The sequence below is a fragment of the Mytilus californianus genome, unplaced genomic scaffold, assembly GCF_021869535.1.
Source record: "Mytilus californianus isolate M0D057914Y unplaced genomic scaffold, xbMytCali1.0.p SCAF_14, whole genome shotgun sequence".
Classification (NCBI taxonomy): domain Eukaryota; kingdom Metazoa; phylum Mollusca; class Bivalvia; order Mytilida; family Mytilidae; genus Mytilus; species Mytilus californianus.
In genome coordinates, this window is record NW_026262626.1 from 32,973,720 (window position 1) to 32,998,681 (window position 24,962).

Consider the following 24,962-nt stretch of genomic DNA (forward strand, 5'->3'; position numbering starts at 1 on the left):
ATCAGTTTTGAGTCCAGATTGAAAAAAACAATAGAAATTACACTTGAGAGTTATGATATTAATGAAAAGCATAAATATTCTCCCCATTTTACATCACATTTTGCACATATTTCTCCTAATAATATTGAAAATCAGAATTACCTCCCTTTGACATAGTGTATTTTTTTTTATCTGTGTTCCCCATGTTAAGTTGTAGATCAAGTTGTAAATAAGCACTTTTCAAGTATTTTAACACTCCAATAATCTGACTGTATGAAGATTTTCATTTATTTTTACATAATTCATTGCGTTTCTTTAAGTAACAAAAATATACTAGACAACTTTTCATGATTACATACCCTTCATCTATAAAACTAGTGTTGAAATGTTTGTAATTGGACTGCTATGTTAAATAATTGCTTTTAATATTCTAAATTGTTACTTTTATGTTCCAAATGCAAAGTTTGGTCATAACCAATCTTATTTTTTTCAAATTTGGCACTTTTTTCTACTTCAGTTTTGGCCGTCTAGTTTTGGCAAAGAAACCATCCTGATGTTGGGGTAACAGGAATTTCTGCAGAGTGGTTGTCAATGACATTTTGTGAACTTTACAAGTAATTAAAACACAGATTTAGTAAAATGAAACAAAATTGTTGTTTTTTATGGTATGAAACTGCTTAAAAAGCCTTTGAAAAGTCTTTTAGTGGTATTTTTCAGGGTATTTAATAAAAAACTTCCATATAAGGCAAAATTTAACTAAGAGTACATCAAGACTTTAGTTCCTAGATGTACATGCAATACTGGTCAAAGCAAACACAGAAAACAATTCATATTTATTAAGCATAGTATTTTACACCATTCATTTAAAAACAGTCAAAGTGCAACTTTATATACCAAATATACATTGGCTGCAGTATGGGCTGTAGTATAAATTTTCCGCTATCTTTACAAGTTTAGCCTTTATGAATGATTATTACAAAAAAAGTAGGAAAAGAAGTTAAATAGTCCCTTACAGGGACAAATTCAGTAAATAAATATATGACATCAGGGACCGCCCATTTGGGGGAGAGCTTTCTAGAAAGTACAAAACTGAAGTCCTGTGCTCTTCTGATTGGTAGATAATGTTTGTAATAAATATTTTTTGATAGATGGATCAAAACTAGAGTTAAAAAAAAAATAAAAAAATTTATAAAAATCAAAAGGGAGCTCATGTCAATAGAAATAAACAATTCACCAAAGTTTTTTGCAAATTGGTGAAATTGTTTTTAAGTTATTGTCTGAAAACTGGAAAATCCCCCCCCCCCCCCCCCCCTTTTCCTTTTTTAATGAATAAAACCCCAAATCTCGGAAACGGTAAATCCAAAATTTATAAAAAAAAACAAAAGGGAGCTCCTTCAATAGATATGAACAATTCACAAAAGTTTCATGTAAATTGGTGAAATATTTTTTGAGTTATTGTCAGAAAACTGGAAAATCCCCCCTTTTTTAATGAATAAAACTCCAAAACTTGGAAACGGTAAATCCGAAATTTATAAACTAGAGGCTCTAAAGAGCCTGTGTCGCTCACCTTGGTCTATGTGCATATTAAACAATGGACACAGATGGATTCATGACAAAATTGTGTTTTGGTGATGGTGATGAGTTTGTAGATCTTACTTTACTGAACATTCTTGCTCCTTACTATTATCTCTATCTATAATGAACTTGGCCCAGTAGTTACAGTGGAAAATATTTTGTAAAAATTTACAAAAATTTACAAAATTTATGAAAATTGTAAAAAATTGACTATAAAGGGCAATAACTCCTTAAGGGGTCAATTGACAATTTTGGTCATGTTGACTTATTTGTAGATCTAACTTTGCTGTACATTATTGCTGTTTACAGTTTATCTCTATCTATAATAATATTCAAGATAATAACCAAAAGCTGCAAAATTTTCTTAAAATTACCAATTCAGGGGCAGCAACCCAACAACATGTTGCCTGATTGGTCTGAAAATTTCAGGGCAGATAGATCTTGACCTAATGAACAATTTTATACCATCAGATTTGCTCTAAATGCTTTGGTTTCAGAGATATGAGCCAAAAACTGCATTTTACCCTATGTATTATTTTTTTGCCATGTCGGCCATCTTGGTTTGCGGGCAGGGTCATCGGACACATTTTTTAAACTAGATACCCTAATGATGATTGTGGACAATTTTGGTTAAATTTGTCTTAGTAGTTTCAGAGGAGAAGATTTTTGTAAAAGATTACAAAAATTTACGAAAAATGGTTAAAAATTGACTATAAAGGGCAATAACTCCTTAAGGGGTCAACTGACCATTTTGGTCAAGTTGACTTATTTGTAGATCATACTTTGCTGAACATTATTGCTGTTTACAGTTTATCTCTATCTATAATAATATTCAAGATAATAACCAATAAAATGCTCCGCAGGGCGCAGCTTGATATGACCGCAGAGGTCGAACCCTGAACATTTGGGGCAAGTATGGACACAACATTCAAGCTTGATACAGCTTTGCATTTGGATTGTGATTAAATATTTGACACAGCATAGGTTTCTGACACAGAATGAATGTCACAGGTCTAAGAACTTAAAAATTTTAAATTGGACATTCACCTATTATGGTCCAATATCCAAAATCTAAATATATGGTTAGATTCAGCATATCAAAGAACCCCAAGAAATCAATTTTTGATGAAATCAAACAAAGTTTAATTTTGGACCCTTTTGACCTCAATGTGGACAAAGTTGATAACGGGGCCCAAAAATCTAAATACATGGTTAGATTCAGCATATCAAAGAACCCCATATATTCAATTTTTGTTGAAATCAAACAAAGTTTAATTTTGGACCCCGATTTGGACCAACTTGAAAACTCGGCCCATAATCAAAAATCTAAATACATGTTTAGATTCAGCATATCAAAGAACACTAAAAATTCAATTTTTGTTAAAATCAAACTAAGTTTAATTTTGGACCCTTTGGACCTTAATGTAGACCAATTTGAAAACGGAACCAAAAATTAAGAATCTAAATACACGGTTAGATTCGGCATATCAAAGAACCCCAATAATTCAATTTTTGATGAAATCAAACAAAGTTAAATTTTGGACCCTTTGGACCTCAATGTGGACCAATTTAAAAACGGGGCCCAAAATCCAAAAACTTAATACACGGTTATATTAAGCATATTAAAGAACCCCAAGAATTCAAGAATAAAACCCCATTGAAATTGATCAAGAAATAAGCAATTTATAAGAAGTATCTTCTTTTGCACAATACTGTGCAATTGAATATTTCTTGCTATTGCGCAATACTGTACAATTGACAATTTCTTGCTATTGCGCAATATTGTGCTATTGGATATTTCTTGCTATTGCGCAATACTGTGCAATTGAAGATTTCTTGCTATTGCGCAATACTGTGCAATTGAAGATTTCTTGCTATTGTGCAATACTGTGCAATTGAAAATTTCTTGCTATTGCACAATACTTATCATATAAAAATTTACACATCCTGTTTGGTGTGTATCTCCTACCATATCATTATTATTTGCTTTTAAATATAAATCAGAAATAACCAACTTAAAATGGAAAATTTTAAAAGAAAAAAAAAGGAAAAAAAGAAAAAAAAAAATCCCCCCCCCCAAATTTTTTGAACCCCCTTATGATTCATCACCCCCAAACTCAATCCCAGCCTTCCCTTTGTGGTATGGTACCTTGCAGTACAATTTCAGAGAGATCCATACACTTGAACACAAGTTATTGTCTTGAAACTAGAAAAATGCTTATTTTTGGCCCCTTTTTGGCCCCCAATTCCTAAACGTTTCAGGCAATTACCCCCGAACTCAATTCCAGCTTTCCCTTTGTGATATGGAACCTTGCAGTACAATTTCATAAAGATCCATACACTTACACACAAGTTATTGTCCTGAAACTAGAAAAATGCTTGTTTTTTGCCCTTTTATGGCCCCTAATTACTAAAATTTTGAGGGAATTACCCCCAAATTCAATCCCAGCCTTCCCTTTGTGGTATGGTACCTTGCAGTACAATTTCAGAGAGACCCATACATTTGAACATTTGGAAACTAGAAAAATGCTTATTTTTGGCCCCTTTTTGGCCCCTTATTCCTAAACTTTTTGGGCAATTACCCCCAAACTCAATTCCAGCTTTCCCTTTATGATATGGAACCTTGTAGTACAATTTCATAAAGATGCATACACTTACACACAAGTTATTGTCATGAAATTAGAAAAATGCTTGTTTTTTGCCCCTTTTTGGCCGCTAATTCCTAAAATTTGGAGGCAATTACCCCCAAAATCAATCCCAGCATTCCCTTTGTGATATGGAACATTGTGATACAATGTCAGAGAGATCCATACACTTACACACAAGTTATTGTCATGAAACTAGAAAAATGCTTGTTTTTTGCCCCTTTTTGGCCCCTAATTCCTAAAATTTGGAGGCAATTACCCCCAAAATCAATCCCAGCATTCCCTTTGTGATATGGAACCTTGTAGTACAATGTCAGAGAGATCCATACACTTACACACAAGTTATGTCTGGAAGTTACAATAAAATGCTCCGCAGGGCGCAGCTTGATACGACCGCAGAGGTCAAACCCTGAACAGTTTGGGCAAGTATGGACACAACATTCAAGCTTGATACAGCTTTGCATTTGGATTGTGATTAAATATTTGACACAGCATAGGTTTCTGACACAGAATGAATGTGGTCTAAGAACTTTAAATTTTTAAATTGGACATTCACCTATTATGGTCCAATATCCAAAATCTAAATACATGGTTAGATTCAGCATATCAAAGAACCCCATATATTCAATTTTTGTTGAAATCAAACAAAGTTTAATTTTGGACCCCGATTATGACCAACTTGAAAACTGGGCCCATAATCAAAAATCTAAATACATGTTTAGATTCAGCATATCAAAGAACCCTAAAAATTCAATTTTTGTTAAAACCAAACTAAGTTTAATTTTGGACCCTTTGGACCTTAATGTAGACCAATTTGAAAACGGAACCAAAAATTAAGAATCTAAATACACGGTTAGATTCGGCATATCAAAGAACCCCAATAATTCAATTTTTGATGAAATCAAACAAAGTTAAATTTTGGACCCTTTGGACCTCAATGTGGACCAATTAAAAAACGGGTCCCAAAATCCAAAAACTTAATACACAGTTAGATTCAGCATATTAAAGAACCCCAAGAATTCAAGAATAAAACCCCATTGAAATTGATCAAGAAATAAGCAATTTATACGAAGTATCTTCTTTTGCACAATATTGTGCAATTGAATATTTCTTGCTATTGCGCAATACTGTACAATTGACAATTTCTTGCTATTGCGCAATATTGTGCTATTGGATATTTCTTGCTATTGCGCAATACTGTGCAATTGAAGATTTCTTGCTATTGCGCAATACTGTGCAATTGAAGATTTCTTGCTATTGTGCAATACTGTGCAATTGAAAATTTCTTGCTATTGCACAATACTTATTATATAATAATTTACACATCCTGTTTGGTGTGTATCTCCTACCATATCATTATTATTTGCTTTTAAATATAAATCAGAAATAACCAACTTAAAATGGAAAATTTTAAAAGAAAAAAAAAAGGAAAAAAAGAAAAGAAAACCCCCCCCCCCAAATTTTTTGAACCCCCTTATGATTCATCACCCCCAAACTCAATCCCAGCCTTCCCTTTGTGGTATGGTACCTTGCAGTACAATTTCAGAGAGATCCATACACTTGAACACAAGTTATTGTCTGGAAACTAGAAAAATGCTTATTTTTGGCCCCTTTTTGGCCCCCAATTCCTAAACGTTTCGGGCAATTACCCCCAAACTCAATTCCAGCTTTCCCTTTGTGATATGGAACCTTGTAGTACAATTTCAGAAATATCCAAACACTTACACACAAGTTATTGTCATGAAACTAGAAAAATGCTCGTTTTTGGCCCCTTATTCCTAAAATTTTGAGGCAATTACCCCCAAAATCAATTACAGCCTTCCCTTTGTGATATGGAACCTTGTGGTACAATGTCAGAGAGATCCATACACTTACACACAAGTTATTGTCTGGAAGTTACAAAAATGCTTATTTTTGGCCCCTTTTTGGCCCCTAATTCCTTAACTGCTGGTACCATAACCCCCAAAATCAATCCCAACCTTCCTTTCGTGGTATTGAACCTTATGGTAAAATTTCATGGAGATCCATTCACTTAAACTAAAGTTAGAGTGCAAAAACCAATGTGTCTTCGGACGACGCCAGACGACAACGACGACGAGAACGACAACGACGCCGCCAACGTCATACCAATATACGACCAAAAAATTTTTAATTTTTGCGGTCGTATAAAAACCTGTCAGAGAAAGTAAGCATGCTACTTTTGTAAAAATATTGAAACAAGTGAAAAAGCTAAATTTTGGGCCTATAACTTAAAATGTGACTTTTTTACAAAAATTCTATCAAATAAAAGTGGGAATCATTTATTCTCATGTAGTTTGACAAATTAATACCAATAGATCATTTAGAGAAGTTGTCAAGGTACAAATTCTAAATTTGCTGAAATTTTGCACCTCTAAGGCCACATACCACAATTAATTCCTCTATTAGTTCTTTATAACGTTTTGTAGCATTAAAAACATTTCACCTGCTTTTTTTGTCAAATCTTTTGTGTGTGTAATGTACAGTACAAGTCCAAAAATATATCCAACTTTAAAAAAAATTGCATGTTTACATCTTAAAAATTTAGCCAATACACATCCATACCCCTATAGACAAGTCAAGAGATGTTCTGAAAAACTGTAAATATTACCTTTTTGCACCTGGCCTTATCACTCTTTCCATATCAAAATCAGTTAAAATAAAACATCCAAAAACTTATTTCAGCTCTCTTCTTTCATTTCCACCCAATAAAAACTAAGAAATGTATGAGGAAGGGAAAAATAAAGAAAAAATACACTTTAATTAAAGGGAGCTATATTCGTGGGCAACGAAAAGCGGGATCATTAATTGTGGTCTGGGGCCAGATACAATCATTGATAGACTATCTATCCATATACTTAATAATTACACCATTTCTGTTCAAAGGGAAATAACTCAAATATAAATCATATAATAAGTATCCCTTTTGCTACTGAAAGGTCTACAACTCAACAACAAAAAAAGCTAAAATCGTGAAAATTGAACTTGACCTTCATTTAATCACAGGAAACAACATATCTAAATTCGAAAAGATTTCGTCAAAGCATTTTCATGTTATTGAACAAACACTGTTTGGAGCCGCCCGCCCACCCACCGTACATCCCCAAATCAATAACCGATTTTTCCTTCGAAAATCTGTTAAATAAAAAAGGGAGATATCAAAACATGAGGATTTTGAGAACAATCTGAAGAATCCGAGTTGTTACTGAGTTTCCAAGTCTGAAAAATTCTCAAACAATTCCATAATAGCAAGTGCAAAACTTCAAAATGTGTGCAATCTTTACGCAAAGTTCCAATGATACAGGTTGAAAATTGTAAGAGTTGATTATACGTACAAATTAGGTAACGATTGTTGCTCTCCTGTCTGACATCACCATACTATAAGCTGGTTTTTAAACCTTCTGGATAAATGAAATGTTTCAAGAGTGCAGTGGTGTAAAATTATTTACAGAACATTAATAGGTCATTGAGTTATGAAAACAGCTGAGACTAGCAAAAACAATAAATAAAGCAAATTGTGATTTGCAATTGGTCAATAGAGAGTTCAAGAGTACACAGAATCTGGAATTTATATATACATATCCAATTTTTGAATACACATACTCAGTGTCTCCTCATTTTATATTATGGATATGCAAAAACTTGAAGACATTTAAGTGTAAATAAATCCTATATCAAGTCTTTCAATTGTTTGGGACAAATTGGCATTTTTGTAATTTTTGTTTTGCTGATCATATTTGCTGGCTAGGGTTTCTTCTCATCTATTACAGTTTCGAGATAATAGGCAAAAAACAAGAAAATTAGTCACAAATTGTATTCTGAAGGGCAATATTTACTATAAGGAGTCATCTGATAATTTTGGTGGACATTGGAAATAGGTAGATTTTGACATCCTGAGTATTTTTGCCTTATAAGATTTTATCTAACTATCACGGTTTTCAAGATATTAAACAATTAATGCATTTTACCCTTATGCTCTATTTTTAGCCATGGCAGCCCAGTGTTCTCCCCAGGCCCTTAAATCACCAAGAACCTGAGGTCCTATAATTTTTTAGCATGGTCCTATCAGTCCTCAGGCGGTCCTATATTTCTGCTATGTGGTGCTATAATTTTCGGTAGAAATCGCTAATTGGGTAAAATTGTAATTTGTTAAATCTTATCTGTGTGGTATATAAAATTACAGGTGAAATTTAACCAGCACATTGATGGTTACAACAGGTGATTGATTTACCTGATGAGGGTTACCTGTTGCTGATTGGATTTAATCAATCAATTAGCACTTGTAACTTTAACCTGAATAACTCAGTCCCTCCCTGTAATCGATCTCTCCTACTTGCGAGGGCCTGAATTCCTAACACGATATAAACTCTTCACAAATCCTGGATTGTAATTGGTGCCCTGTAGAAGAGGTGACCAATCAGCAATCATTTCAATTTTATCGAAATAGGTAAATCCAGAACTAATTCCGAATGATTGATAGAAGATTTTTCATTGTCTATCATTCAGGCAATAATGAAGTAATCATAGATCAGCAGAATATAATGACTGAATTACTCGGGTTATTGTAACTTGTTTCTTTTGTGTCCGTTGTAGGAAGGCGTCACAGAAAAAAAAATAAAATAGCCTTTCAAGACGTCATAATTATTTATACTAGTTGTACAAATGCCGAAAATTTGTTTATACTTGAAAAAAGATTAAGTTGTTCCATTAAATAATAATAATTGACAATTATGCATTTCTATTATGTATGAAGCAATTTGTCCAAGCTAGCATCATATATCCTGACTCTTTAATGAGTCTTCCTTCTCGTTTACAACAAAAAAACTTTCGTTTTTGACCGGTTTGGCAGTTGATTTAACCAGTTTATACACCAACCAAAAACCAAAATTCATTTGGTCCCTAAAGAGATCTTATTGAAAGTCACAGTCTGGGTACTTTTGAAAAGTTTCTGTCATTTCACCCAAATGTATGATGAGTATTTTTGAAACTGCAAAAACAACATTTTCATATTAAATCCATAAAGAGTTACTCCCCCTATTTTTGGCTATTTTGAAATCCTCCTGTTAAAAATGTGTATACTCATAGGAATATTTATAAGTAAACAAATAATTGCTAACTATTAAAATGGGATGTAATTTAATAACAAGAGGCTGTCAAAGTGACTCCAAACCAGATTTTCCTGCAGAGGTCAAACCCTGAACAGTTGAGCAAGTATGGACACTTCATTTAAGCTTAAAACTGCTCTGAATTTGGATTGTGTTTGAATATTTGACACAGCAGAGGTTTGTGACACAAATTGAAAGTGGTCAAAGAACTGAAATATTTGAAATTGGACATTTATTTAATTACCTACTATGGCCCAATATCCAAAATCTAAGTACATTGTCAGAATCAGCATATCAAAGAACTCCAAAAATTCATTTTTTAATGAAATCAAACAAAAGTTTAATTTAGGACCCTTTGGACTACAATGTGGACCAATTTGATAAAGGAGCTCACAATCCAAAATCTCTCAATACATGGTAAGATTCAGCATTTCAAGGAACCACATAAATTCAATTTTTGTGAATCAAACAAAGTTTAATTTTGGACCCTGATTTGGACCAACTTGAAAACTGGGCCCAAAAATCTAATATTTAAAAACAGGTTTAGAATCAGCATTTGAAAGAACCCTATATATATTTAATTTAAGTTGAAATGAAACACAATTTAATTTTATCCATATATTTTCTGTGCAAAGGGAAATAACTCAAACTTGATAAATAGATATGATTATAATGAATAAAGTGATGACTAAGTTCTATAAAATTAGATATGATGCCATTTTTCAAATTATAATCAATAATATAATAACAACAACCAGTGATGACTAAGTTCTCTTAAATTAGATATGATTTAACACTCAAACATTGTTCAAATCAGCATATCAAAGAACCCAAGAATTCAATGGTTGATTAAACAAAAGTTTAATTTAGGACCCTTAGTACCTCGATGTGGTATTATCTAACTAATAATGAAAATAAAAACAGGGTTAGATTCAGCATTTCAAAGAACCCTATATATATTCAATTTATGTTGAAATCAAACACAGTTTAATTTTGGACTCTGATTTGGACCAACTTGAAACTGGGCACAAAATCAGAAATCTAAATATATGTTTATTAATAGACAATATAAGCTAAGTTTTAAAAGGAGTTCACCTAATAAAAAAAAATACATAGCATTCAGAAAATTAGTTTTTACAGAATAACAAACAATTTACAATTTACCAAAGTAAAGAAAAAAAAATCAAAAATTTTATTTATCATTAATACAATGTCTTTTAAAAATCTATAAAACTTATCTGTAATTATCTTCAAAATGTCTAATAATGAACAGTAACTATATTTACTACTATATAGCTTTTAATCATCAACACTTAGAAAACAGAAAATTTTCAAATAAATCTGTCACTCAAGATAAGACATTAACCATATGTTTAGTAAACTGATTACAGGACATATAAACAGGTGAAAATTATCTATAAAGGCTTAGTGTAATCAAACTTTATGTATATAATTAACAATTTCTGTTCAAAGGAAAATAACTCCATCACAAAAAAGACCCAAGGAGACTCGACTTTTATTTCATTTGATTTGTTTTATTGTAATATACAAGAAGAAAAATGGTTTCAGAGTGGAGATCTTGACTGTTTACATGTTTTCAAAAAAAAGGGGGTGGGGGTTACCCCAGGGGACTCACCTTTTATTTCGATTTGATTTGTTTTATTGTCCCATAAAAGATTATATATGGTTTAGGGGTGGGGATCTTAACCGTTTACAAGTTTTCAAAAAAAAGAGGGTGGGGTTTACCCTCGTGGACTTCCCCTAAATTTCATTTGATTTGTTTTATTGTCCCATACAAGAATATGTATGGTTTAGGGGTGGGGATCTCAACCGTTTACAATTTCTCAAACAGAAGGGGGTGGGGGTTACCCCAATGGACTTCCCTTATATTTCGATTTGATTTGTTTGTCCCATACAAGAATATATATGGTTTAGGGGTGGGGATCTCGACCGTTTACAAGTTCTCAAACAAAATGGGGTGGGGGTGACCCCAAGGGACTCACCTTTTATTTCATTTGATTTGTTTTATTGTAACATACAAGAATATATATGGTTTCAGGGTGGGGAGCTTGCACATTTACAAGTTTTCAAAAAAAAGGAGGGTAGGTGTGAACCCAAGGACTATCCCAATATTTCATTTGATTTGTTTTATTGCCCCATACAAGAATATATATGGTTTAGGGGTGGGGATCTCGACCGTTTACAAGATAAAAGCACATTTTCAAATTGAAGGGGGGTAGAGGTAAGAATATATATGTTTTAGGGACACTTAATTATCTACAAATTTTTTAATAATGAAAAGTAAATTTCAAACTTCATTTATACAGTCCTACTAGTAAGTTTCAACCTTTATATATACAGTCCTACAGATCTTATTATCAGAAAACAGATAATTTTCAAATAAATCTGTCACTCCAATGATTATCATATGCTAAAGTATTTCCAAGATCTAATTAATAATAAAAATAAATCATTATCATATGCTAAAATATTTCCCAGATCTAATTGAACAGAACTATAGTTTAACATAGTACTCTAACATTACATATATAATAATTAATAATGTTATAATCTTCAAAATGTCTAATGATATAGCTTATAATCATTACCACTTAGGAAATAGATAATTTTCAAATAAATCTGTCACTCCAATTTTTATTGTGAGATAAGACAAATCATAACATGATAACAAGAGTAAAATTTTTAGAAATTCCACTTTTGGATATTAAAAATGGTGATAACTCAAAAAAGAGAAATACTAAAATCTTGAATATTGAACTAGACCTTCATTAAGTCCCAGGAAACAACATATTTAAATTTGAAAAAAATTTGTTAAAGCCTTTTCATGTTATTGTGCTGACACTGTTTGGCAGCCACCCGTCAGCCCGCCCAGCCGCCCGCCGTACATCCCCATTTTAATAACCAATATTTCCTGTGAAAATCCAGTTAAAAATAAAAATTCTGTATACATACAGAAAATATACATTGTAAATGAGAGGTAATATCTTCAATGCTCCCAATGAAATCAAACCAGTACTATTACATAGACATTGTACTAACTTTAACAGGTCTTTTAGAGCGCAAGTTCCATATCAGGAAAGCCGCCTCCCAAAACATCAATAATAATAATAATAACAGGTCTTTACAGCCAGTCAAAATCGATATAAACCACCCTAGTATTACAAATAAATGTAGTTATAATAATTGATAATTCTCTTGGTGCCTATGTCTGAATGGAGAATATAATTTCTTTCACTGCAATAATGTCAACAAAACACAGTACAAAACAAGAATGTGTCCATAGTACACAGATGCCCACTCGCACTATCATTTTCTATGTTCAGTGGACCGTGAAATTCGGGTCAAAACTCTAATTTGACATTAAAATTAGAAAGATCATATCATAGGGAACATGTGTACTAAGTTTCAAGTTGATTGGACTTCAACTTCATAAAAAAATTACCTTGACCAAAAACTTTAACCTGAAGCGGGACAGACAGACAGACAGACGAACGGACAGACGAACAAACGGACGCACAGACCAGAAAACATAATGCCCCTTCTACTATCGTAGGTGGGGCATAAAAAAAGAAAAACTCAAAGAGATAAAAGGTAATAAAAAAAAGAAAGAACCCTATGGGAACTAACCTTAAAGAGGATAGAGGAAAAGAGTTGCAACGCGATGCAAATTATGTTCGATGCATATATCTAATTTATCGCCTTGATTACCCTGGTGCTATCTAAAAATCCTGGGAAGAACACTGCAGCCATATCAATTGATTGGTAAGAACAAAATCACACACTATATACTAGATACAGTAAGGATCATTCAGTTCAAGTTTGGTTGAAATTTGTACAGTGGTTTCAGAGGAAAATATTTTTTGGAAAATTTAACCCATGCTTTGTAAAAGTATACTTACCAAGAAGGTTGATTACACCATCATTGTAACATGCAAATAGTCTGATCAGATCTTTGAATAGCAACAGGAAACAAGCATTCATTACACCATTTGTCAATTCATTTGGAGTACACTGAAACAAAAAATCTTTCCAAATGATTACTTTCAAAGAATACATAAGCAGCATGGAGTATTTGTTATCTAAGAATTTAAATTGTACCACTGAAACTTAATCGACATTAAAGACGACAACACTCTTTAACTAGATATCATTGAGATGGGAGCCATCTCTGTGGGCCCCTCTGTGAATAAGGTGTGGTAAAAAATTGGTATCCTTATCATTGGACATGGGGTTGTCAACTGAAACCAAAGTTTTTGACCTTGACCTTTGACCTAGGAAGTTGTACATAAATTATGACACACCCTCTGGTGTTGGTTTATATACATATCAAGTATAAACTTTGAAATCATAATGGTTCTCAAGATATAGAGTGGACACGATCTTTACCATAGGACATGGGGTTGTCAACTAAAACCAAAGTTTTTGAACTTGACCTTTGACTTAGGAAGTTGTACATACATTATGACACACCCTCTGGTGTTGGTTAATATACATGTCAAATATAAACTTTGAAATCATAACAGTTCTCTAGATATAGAGCAGACACAATTTGTTACGGACAGACGGACGGACGGACGAACGGACGGACAGATGTTCGGACAGACAGACAGACAGACGGACGGACGGACGGACGGACTGATCACTATAGGGCATCCGCCATTCGGCGGGGCCCTAATTACTGCAAAGTACTTATTTAATTGGTGTACATGTTCAGAAGCATGTGTGACGTTTTAAGGACAAGTATAAGTATGATATAAAACATTGAGGTACAAAACAGGCTGGTTATGTAGTTCGCCACAAGTGTTGTGAAAATGACAGCAGTCATGACAGTGTTATTGTTAAATTGAAAGTACAGTGAACGGAAAAAAAAAGTCATTTATAGAAAAGATTCTGTTTTCTTGAATTATAACTGTTTACGATATGGTTGGGTACCGTTGGTAGCTATTTCACTCACATCTGTGTTCAGTTATTCTCTTGGGAGATTCCTAGTGGTATTGTGATAAAGATAGTAATAGTAGATAATAAAATGTAGGTCCTATTTCCCAAATGGACAATGCCTCACTGGTCATTCCATACCCATTCAAGTGGCTTACTTTAGTTCTGAAGAGGTACTGCTTCAAATTGTGTTGGGCATATGATCACTCCAGGTGTTGAGAATTGTAGAGATTGTTAACATTTAAAGTGTTGTATAGTGTCCATGGATCAATATAATTAAAGTGCTGGATAGCACCTGTGGAAAGTTTGTAATGGTAGATGTGTATTATTTCAAATAGGTTGTAGATGTGCATACATGTGACAGAGTTGTCAAGTCACAACTGGAGATTTGAAAATTTTCAGCTTGAGTTTGGGCCTCGTAACTGGAGATTTTTTATCAACATATTTATCGTGTTTTCAGTGTTCATTTTGATGATAAAGCTACATATTTCCCCTTTTTTTAAGATAACAGAATTACTATTAATGTATTCTCTCTGTATTGTTAACATGTGAAATAATTGTCAACACCAAGCTTTATACTATTTGTATGTGATTTTTTTTCCTTTCCTCATCTTTGTTATCATTAATATGTTTCTCAGTTTCATCATCCAATAATTATTTATGTGTTTAAAAGTGTTATTCCATTTTTCTAGCTAATTTTGATTTAGCCAGATTTAGCATAATCACTCATGTGCTGAAATTACATAAGTCCAATACATGCCTCATAAATTTCAATTTAAGCATTGAAAAGAAGTATAGATCTCTCAAATAATTTTCAAAATAATGTTTTCTTATTTGTCCCAAGGAGGTTATATGAGAAGGAGAGTGAACACTCTGCTTGATATAAAATTAGCATCCCCTGGATAGAGTATCTGAGATATGGACTTGACCACCAAAACTTAACCTTGTTCACTGATCCATGAAATGAGGTTGAGGTCAAGTGAAAACTGTCTGACGGGCACGAGGACCTTGCAAGGTAGGCACATACCAAATATAGTTATCCTACTTCTTATAATAAGAGAGAATTTAACATTACAAAAAATCTGAACTTTTTTTTCAAGTAGTCACTGAACCATGAAAATGAGGTCAAGGACATTGGACATGTGACTGACAGAAACTTCGTAACATGAGGCATCCATATACAAAGTATGAAGCATCCAGGTCTTCCACCTTCTAAAATATAAAGCTTTTAAGAAGTTAGCTAACGCCGCCGCAGCCACCGCCGCCGCAGGATCACTATCTTTATGTCGAGCTTTCTGCGACAATAGTAGCAGGCTCGACAAAAATGCTTATTTTTGGCCTCTTTTTGGCCCCTTTTTCCTAAACATTTTGGGCAATTACCCCCAAAATCAATTCCAGCTTTCCCTTTGTAATATGGAACCTTGTAGTACAATTTCATAAAGATCCATACACTTACAAACAAGTTATTGTCATGAAACTAGAAAAATGCTTGTTTTTTGCCCCTTTTTGGCCCCCAATACTAAAATTTGGAGGCAATTACCCCCAAAATCAATCCCAGCATTCCCTTTGTAATATGGAACCTTGTGGTACAATGTCAGAGAGATCCATACACTTACACACAAGTTATTGTCATGAAACTAGAATAAAATGCTCCGCAGGGCGCAGCTTGATACGACCGCAGAGGTCGAACCCTGAACAGTTGGGGGAAGTATGGACACAACATTCAAGCTTGATACAGCTTTGGATTTGGATTGTGATTAAATATTTGACACAGCATAGGTTTCTAACACAGATTGAATGTGGTCTAAGAACTTAAAAATTTTAAATTGGACATTCACCTATTATGGTCCAATATCCAAAATCTAAATACATGGTTAGATTCAGCATATCAAAGAACCCCAAGAATTCAATTTTTGATGAAATCAAACAAAGTTTAATTTTGGACCCTTTTGACCTCAATGTGGACAAAGTTGATAACGGGGCCCAAAAATCAAAAATCTAAATACATGGTTAGATTCAGCATATCAAAGAACCCCATATATTCAATTTTTGTTGAAATCAAACAAAGTTTAATTTTGGACCCCGATTTGGACCAACTTGAAAACTGGGCCCATAATCAAAAATCTAAATACATGTTTAGATTCAGCATATCAAAGAACCCTAAGAATTCAATTTTTGTTAAAATCAAACTAAGTTTAATTTTGGACCCTTTGGACCTTAATGTAGACCAATTTGAAAACGGAACCAAAAATTAAGAATCTAAATACATGGTTAGATTCGGCATATCAAAGAACCCCAATAATTCAATTTTTGATGAAATCAAACAAAATTTAATTTTGGACCCTTTTGACCTCAATGTGGACAAAGTTGATAACGGGGCCCAAAAATCAAAAATCTAAATACATGGTTAGATTCAGCATATCAAAGAACCCCATATATTCAATTTTTGTTGAAATCAAACAAAGTTTAATTTTGGACCCCGATTTGGACCAACTTGAAAACTGGGCCCATAATCAAAAATCTAAATACATGTTTAGATTCAGCATATCAAAGAACCCTAAGAATTCAATTTTTGTTAAAATCAAACTAAGTTTAATTTTGGACCCTTTGGACCTTAATGTAGACCAATTTGAAAACGGAACCAAAATTTAAGAATCTAAATACACAGTTTAAGATTCGGCATATGAAAGAACCCCAATAATTCAATTTTTGATGAAATCAAACAAAATTTAATTTTGGACCCTTTTGACCTCAATGTGGACAAAGTTGATAACGGGGCCCAAAAATCAAAAATCTAAATACATGGTTAGATTCAGCATATCAAAGAACCCCATATATTCAATTTTTGTTGAAATCAAACAAAGTTTAATTTTGGACCCCGATTTGGACCAACTTGAAAACTGGGCCCATAATCAAAAATCTAAATACATGTTTAGATTCAGCATATCAAAGAACCCTAAGAATTCAATTTTTGTTAAAATCAAACTAAGTTTAATTTTGGACCCTTTGGACCTTAATGTAGACCAATTTGAAAACGGAACCAAAATTTAAGAATCTAAATACACAGTTTAAGATTCGGCATATCAAAGAACCCCAATAATTCAATTTTTGATGAAATCAAACAAAGTTTAATTTTGGACCCTTTGGACCTCAATGTGGACCAATTTAAAAACGGGGCCCAAAATCCAAAAACTAAATACACGGTTAGATTCAGCATATTAAAGAACCCCATGAAATCAAGAATAAAACCCCATTGAAATTGGTCAAGAAATAAGCAATTTATAGGAAGTATCTTCTTTTGCACAATCCTGTGCTATTAAATATTTCTTGCTATTGCACAATACTGTACAATTGACAATTTCTTGCTATTGCGCAATATTGTGCTATTGGATATTTCTTGCTATTGCGCAATACTGTGCAATTGAAGATTTCTTGCTATTGCGCAATACTGTGCAATTGAAGATTTCTTGCTATTGTGCAATACTGTGCAATTGAAAATTTCTTGCTATTGCACAATACTTATTATATAATAATTTACACATCCTGTTTGGTGTGTATCTCCTACCATATCATTATTATTTGATTTTAAATATAAATCAGAAATAACCAACTTAAAATGGAAAATTTTAAAAGAAACAAAAAAGGAAAAAAAGAAAAAAAAGGAAAAAAAAATAAATCCCCCCCCAAAATTTTTTGAACCCCCATTATGATTCATCACCCCCAAACTCAATCCCAGCCTTCCCTTTGTGGTATGGTACCTTGCAGTACAATTTCAGAGAGATCCATACACTTGAACACAAGTTATTGTCTGGAAACTAGAAAAAAATGTGTTTTTTGGCCCTTTTTGGCCCCAAATTCCTAAATGTTTAGGGCAATTACCCCCAAACTCAAACCCAGCTTTCCCTTTATGATATGGAACCTTGTAGTACAATTTCAGAAAGATCCATACGCTTACACACAAGTTATTGTCATGAAACTAGAAAAATGCTGGTTTTTTGCCCCTTTTTTGGCCCCTAATTCCTAAAATTTGGAGGCAATTACCCCCAAAATCAATCCCAGCATGCCTTTAGTGATATGGAACCTTGTGGTACAATGTCAGAGAGATCCATACACTAACACACAAGTTATGTCTGGAAGTTACAAAAATGCTTATTTTTGGCCCCTTTTTGGCCCCTAATTCCTTTACTGTTATTACCATAACCCCCAAAATCAATCCCAACCTTCCTTTTGTGGTATTAAACCTTGTGGTAAAATTTCATAAAGATCCATTTACTTAAACTAAAGTTAGAGTGCGAAAACCAATGTGTCTTCGGACGACGCCGGACGACGACGACGACGACGACGACGACGCCAACGTCATACCAATATACGACCACAAAAATTTGTTTGCGGTTGTATAAAAATGCTTGTTTTTTGGCCCCTAATTCCTAAAATTTAGGAGCAATTACCCCCAAAATTAATCCCAGCATTCCCTTTGTGATATGGAACCTTGTGGTACAATGTCAGAGAGATCCATACACTAACACACAAGTTATGTCTGGAAGTTACAAAAATGCTTATTTTTTGCCCCTTTTTGGCCCCTAATTCCTTAACTGTTGGTACCAAAACCCCCAAAATCAATCCCTACCTTCCTTTTGTGGTTCATCGAACCCAAACGCAATCCCAGCCTTCCCTTTGTGGTATTGTACCTTGCAGTACAATTTCAGAGAGATCCATACACTTGAACACAAGTTATTGTCTGGAAACTAGAAAAATGCTTGTTTTTTGGCCCCTTTTTGGCCCCAAATTCCTAAACGTTTAGAGCAATTACCCCCAAACTAAAAACCCAGCTTTCCCTTTATGATATGGAACCTTGAAGTACAATTTAATAAAGATCAATACACTTACACACAAGTTATTGTCCTGAAATTAGAAAAATGCTTGTTTTTTTGCCCCTTTATAGCCCCTAATTCCTAAAATTTTGAGGCAATTACCCCCAAAATCAATCCCAGCCTTCCCTTTGTGGTATGGTACCTTGCAGTACAATTTCAGAGAGATCCATACACTTGAACACAAGTTATTGTCTGGAAACTATAACAAGAGTGCACATGAGACGGTAACTTAAAACATGACAAAGCTTTTATTACATAACTGCTGTTTGCCTGGGGTAAAAATCGTTGATTAACAGTATGTTTGACACCCAAGCTGAAATTTTGAAAAAAACGGAAGATTTGAATTATAAACAGACGGAAGAGGGATTAAAAATCGGGAGATTTTGACTCCTGCCGGTAGAATCACATGTCTGAGATGTGTATTATTTCAAATATGTATTTAATCCAGCTTTGATGCTTTTTACTAAATCATTGTCTCATCAGCAATTATCAAAAATTTCTTTTTTTTCATATGTTTATTATGTAAAATTTTGATATTTTCTATTGCAACCTTAAACTGTAGATTCAAAATAATTTAGTACTCAGAAAGCTCTGTTACATTCTTTATGTGCCCACCCCATGTCAAGGGCCTGTGATTTTAGTACTTTTTATTGATTCAGGGCCTTCATATTAGGTTTTTAGTAAATTGTATTGTTATTAATTAAGCTGTTAGTTTTCTTTATTAAATTGTTTCACATTTTTCATATCATGGCCTTTTATAGCTGACTATATGGTATGAGTTTTTCTCATTGTTGAAGACCATATGGTGACCTATAATTGCTAATATATCTTCCTCCTTTGAACTCTGGTGGATAGCTGTTTCATTGGCAATAAATGTCACATCTCCTATTTTAAATAAGACAGCAAACTTCAACTAATACCATGGTAGTGAAAGCGAATTTATATGAAAGGATATAATCAACAATGGCAATATGTAGACAGGAATAAAAAGTTAATATACACTAGATTTGTAGAGGTACTTGTAACCCTGTAATACATTTTAGTTGCTGCTGTGAAATGAAGCATTGAGGCAACGACATTTTGAGATTTTCAGCCATTCATTTTATATAATCATTGCATCTGTGTTGAATTGTCAATCTGAAAGAATCATACTGACCCAGGAACAAAGTGTAAGGTTTGCATACTGTAAATTCTGAAATTGAATGTCAAGGTCAGTATGATGCTTCTGCGTACAAAGTCTTGTCAATTAAAGTGCTACAGTACAAACACAAACCAGACACTGTTTAACTATCATAGGGGTCAAATGAGAAAGGTCAGAATGACCTGACTTTGGTATATGACACACTCCAAGCCCATAATGCAACAATTGAACTGAATACCATGTTAGGTTAAACAAAATTTTAAGGTACAAAAGATATGACCCAGACAAGGTTTTACTATCATTATATATTATCATAGGTATCAAAGAACAAAGTCAAGGTCAGAGTGATCCGACTTTGGGATATGTCACGTCCAAAGACCATGATGCAACTGCCTACTGAGTTTGATAACCCAAAGTTTAAAGCATAAACTTTGTGAAACGGGCACAAATTGAATAAAGTCAACTATCATCATGGTCAAAGGTAAAGGTCAAGGTCATAGTGGACTGACTTTATATTTTAGTATGTTTTACAGTAAAAAAGTTGTGAACAGGGCACAAATTGGACATGGTTTTACTATCAAAGGGGTCAAATTCAAGGTCAGAGCGACCTGACTATGGTATGACACACCCCAGCCTTAGATGCAATTGCACGGATAAATAAATGTGGATAGTGTCCACATGTGGACACCGAATGCCCCCGCTTGCATATCATATAGCTATAAAGGGACATAACTGAAGAAAGGTAAAAGTGACGCTACCCAAATTTGAACTTGATCTGAGTTTTGTAGTAATTAGCATTGTGTGTAAGTCTCATAACATTTAGTTGAGGCTAACTTAAGTAGAGAACAGAAACTAAAAATTCAGCAATTTTTCTATTTGTAAACACCCATAACTCTAAAATGGTTGTGTATAAGTTTTATAACATATGGTTCAGACAAACTAAAGTTAAAGAACAGAAACGAAAAATTCAGCAATTTTTATGTTTATAAAGGGACATAACTCAAGAATGATAAAAGTGTCGCCACCAAATTTCATACTTAATCTGTATTATGTAGTAATAAGCATTGTGTTTAAGTTTGATAACATTTGGTTGAGGCAAACTAAAGTTAGAAAACGGAAACAAAAAATTTGTACTTGATCTTAGTTTTGTGGTAATGAATATTGTGTATAGGTTTCATAATGTTTGGTTGGGGCAAACTTAAGTTACAGAATGGAAACTAAAAATTTTGCAATCTTTCGATTTATAAAGGGGCATAACTCAATAATGGTTAAAGTGACACTACCCAAATTCAACTTGATCTGTGTTTTATCAGTGGATTTAAAAATTAATTATTGCATTGTATAAAGCATTGATTGTAGTTGATTCAACTATAATCATGGACAAAGGAAGATAACTCCAACTTTAAAAATTACTTGATATTTAGAAGAAAATAAAAATTTTGCAATTTTTCCATTTATAAAGGGCATAACTCTAGAACAGTTAAAGTGATGCCACCAAAATTTAAACTTAATCTGTGTTTTGTGGTAATAAGCATTGTGTATAAGTTTCATAACATTTGGTTGAGGCAAACTCAAGTTAGAGAACGGAAACCAATTTTGGGACGTACAGACGTACGGACGGACATACAGATGTACGGACTGACGTACATACAGACGGACAAGGGTAAAACTTAATGCCCCCTCCCCTACAGCATAAAAAATAAAATGCTTCGCTGGGGCGCAGCTTGATACGACCGCAGAGGTCGAACCCTGAACAGTTGGGGCAAGTATGGACACAAAATTCAAGCTTGATACAGCTATGACTTTGGATTGTCATTAAATATTTGACACAGCATAGGTTTCTGACACAGGATGAATGTGGTGTAAGAACTGGAAAAAATTTAATTTACCTATTATGGTGGAATATCCATAAACTAAATTGTTTGTTAATTTCAATATATCAAAGAATATGTAGAATTCAATGTTTGATGTAATGTAATAAAGTTGAAATTTGGACCGTTTTTGTTCAATGTGCACCAATTTGGTAACATGTATAAATAATCAAAACTCTAAATACATGGGAGCCCATTTAAATACATCATAAAGGTATTAAAATAGAAAGTGACATCATAGTCATGGCTAAAAATAAACAAAAATCCTTAATCAGCAACATTTAAAGTAATATCTAAAAATAAAATTCCTTTGTAACCATAAAAGCCCATTTAAATACATCATAAAGATATTAAAATAGAAAATGACATCATAGTCATGGCTAAACATAGCAAAAAACCCTTAATCAGCATCATTTAACAGTAATATCTAAAAATGGAAATTACATCATAAAGGTATTAAAATAGAAAATGACATCATAGTCATGGCTAAAAATAAACAAAATCCTTAATCAGCATCAGCAACATTTTATAGTAATATCTAAAAATAAAATTCCTTTGTAACCATAAAAGCCCATTTAAATACATCATAACAGATATTAAAATAGAAAATGACATCATAGTCATGGCTAAACATAGCAAAAACCTTAATCAGCATCATTTAACAGTAATATCTAAAAATAAAAATTTCTTTGCAACCATAAAAGTAAAATAGAAAATGACATCATAATCATAGCTAAAAATAAACAAAAATTTTTTTTATTGGCAAATTTTAAATGGAGTTTATTATACTAAAACAATAAATTTGCAACCATAAACATGATAAAACCCCATTTAAACACATCATAAAAGTATTAAATAATTCAACTACATCATAAGGCTATAAAAATAGAAAATGACTTCATAGTCAAGGCTAAAGGTAAACAAAAAACCTTCATCAGCAAAATTTTATATTGGCAAATTTCCAATGAAGTTTATTACACTAAAATTGTTGGCAAATTTCCAATGCATTTATTAACAATAAAGTTATTGGCAAATTTCCAATTTACATAATTTAAAAGCAGTGTAGATGAGATATTTAAATGAGTTTGAATTACCAACCTTACACTGCTTTTAAATAATGTTCTTTACTCAATTATTTGTCTATTAAAATTTATTCCTTAAACATTAGAGCCATAACCAACCCCCCCCCCCCCAAAGCCAATTATTACTTTCCAATGTAACTTAAATTTCCAATATACATAATTTTAAATTTCAATTCCTCATGATATATAACCGTATCATTATTATTTTCTTTCATATATAAATCTGAAACAACCATCTTTAAATGGAAAATTTTAAAGAAAAAAAAAGGAAAAAAAAAAATCCTACCTCCCACACATTTTTTCAACCCCCTTTTGATTCATCATCCCCCACCTCAATCACAACCTTCAATTTGTGGTATGGTACATTGCAATACAATTTCACAGAGATCCATACACTTGAACACAAGTTTTTGTTGCAAACTAAAAAAATCCTTATTTTTGACCAATATTTGGCCCCTTATTCATAAATGTTTGAGTAATTAACCCCAAAACTCAATTCCTACTTTCTCTTCGTGATAAAAAATAACTAACTTAAAATGTAAATTTTAAACAAAAAAAAAAGGAAAAAAAAAAAATTACCCCTTTTTTGACCCCCGCCCCCCTTATGATTCATCACCCCCACCCCCCTTTCCCCCCAAACCAAGCTCAATAACAGCCTTGCCTTTGTGGTATGGTACCTTGTAATACAATTTTAGAGAGATCCATACACTTGAACACAAGTTATTGTCTAGAAACTAAAAAATGCTTATTTTAAACCCCTTTTTAGGCCCCTTATTACTAAACGTTTTGGGCAATTACCACAACACTCAATTCCAGCTTTCCCTTTGTGAAATGGAACCTTGTAGTAAAATTTCAGAAAGATCCATACACTTACACACAAGTTATTGTCATGAAACTAGAAAAATGCTTGTTTTTTGCCCCCTTTTGGCCCCTTATTCCTAAAATTTTGAGGCAATTAACCCCAAAATCAATCCCAGCATTGACCCTTTGTGATATGGAATCTTGTGGTACAATGTCAAAGAGATCCATATGCTAACACACAAGTTATGTCTGGAAGTTACAAAAATGCTTATTTTCGGCCCCTTTTTGGCCCCTAATTCCTTAACTGTTGGTACCATAACCCCCAAAATCAATCCCCACCTTCCTATTGTGGTATTGAACCTTATGGTAAAATTTCATAGAGATCCATTCACTTAAACTAAAGTTAGAGTGCGAAAACCATTGTGTATTCGGACGACGACGACGCCGGACGACGACGACGACGACGACGACGACGACGCCAACGTCATACCAATATACGACCTCAAAATTTTTTTGCGGTCGTATAAAAACAGATATGAAGCCAGACGGACATGGTGGTTCCTATATAACCCCAAACTTGTTTTTTTATGGGGGTGGGGGCTAATATTAAGCTATCTGAGAAGTATGCCAGAATATCAACAATCTACATATTTTCATAACATATATTTCATTACAAGGAAAAACAATTCTCAGTAAAACTGGTTTTGAATCATTTATTTTAAGTACTTTTAATTGTCACTCCCAAGTTCTTAGTTTGGTAGCAAATAACTCTCTAGCTATCACATTTTATTTGTATTCTTTGTTAAACTGTTTCTAAGTCATGTGTTACTTTTCTAATAAAATTGAGAATGGAAACGGGGAATATGTCAAAGAGACAACCCGACCAAAGACCAGAAAACAGCCAAAGGCCACCAATGG

At 33.2% G+C, this 24,962-nt stretch overlaps 1 protein-coding gene and 1 long non-coding RNA gene across 4 annotated transcripts in view; one reads left to right on the plus strand and one right to left on the minus strand.

Annotated features, from left to right (window-relative positions):
* LOC127724673 (phosphatidylinositol-binding clathrin assembly protein LAP-like) overlaps nt 1-24,962 on the minus strand; it is a 488,025-nt gene that overhangs the window by 271,296 nt on the left and 191,767 nt on the right. Inside the window, exon 7 of the mRNA XM_052231711.1 lies at nt 13,243-13,354. Coding sequence (XP_052087671.1) covers nt 13,243-13,354 — 112 coding nt within the window. The remainder of the gene's footprint in view (nt 1-13,242; nt 13,355-24,962) is intronic.
* The window catches only part of LOC127724764 (uncharacterized), a 567,962-nt gene that overhangs the window by 176,036 nt on the left and 366,964 nt on the right, over nt 1-24,962 (plus strand). The gene's annotated exons all lie outside the window — the stretch shown is intronic.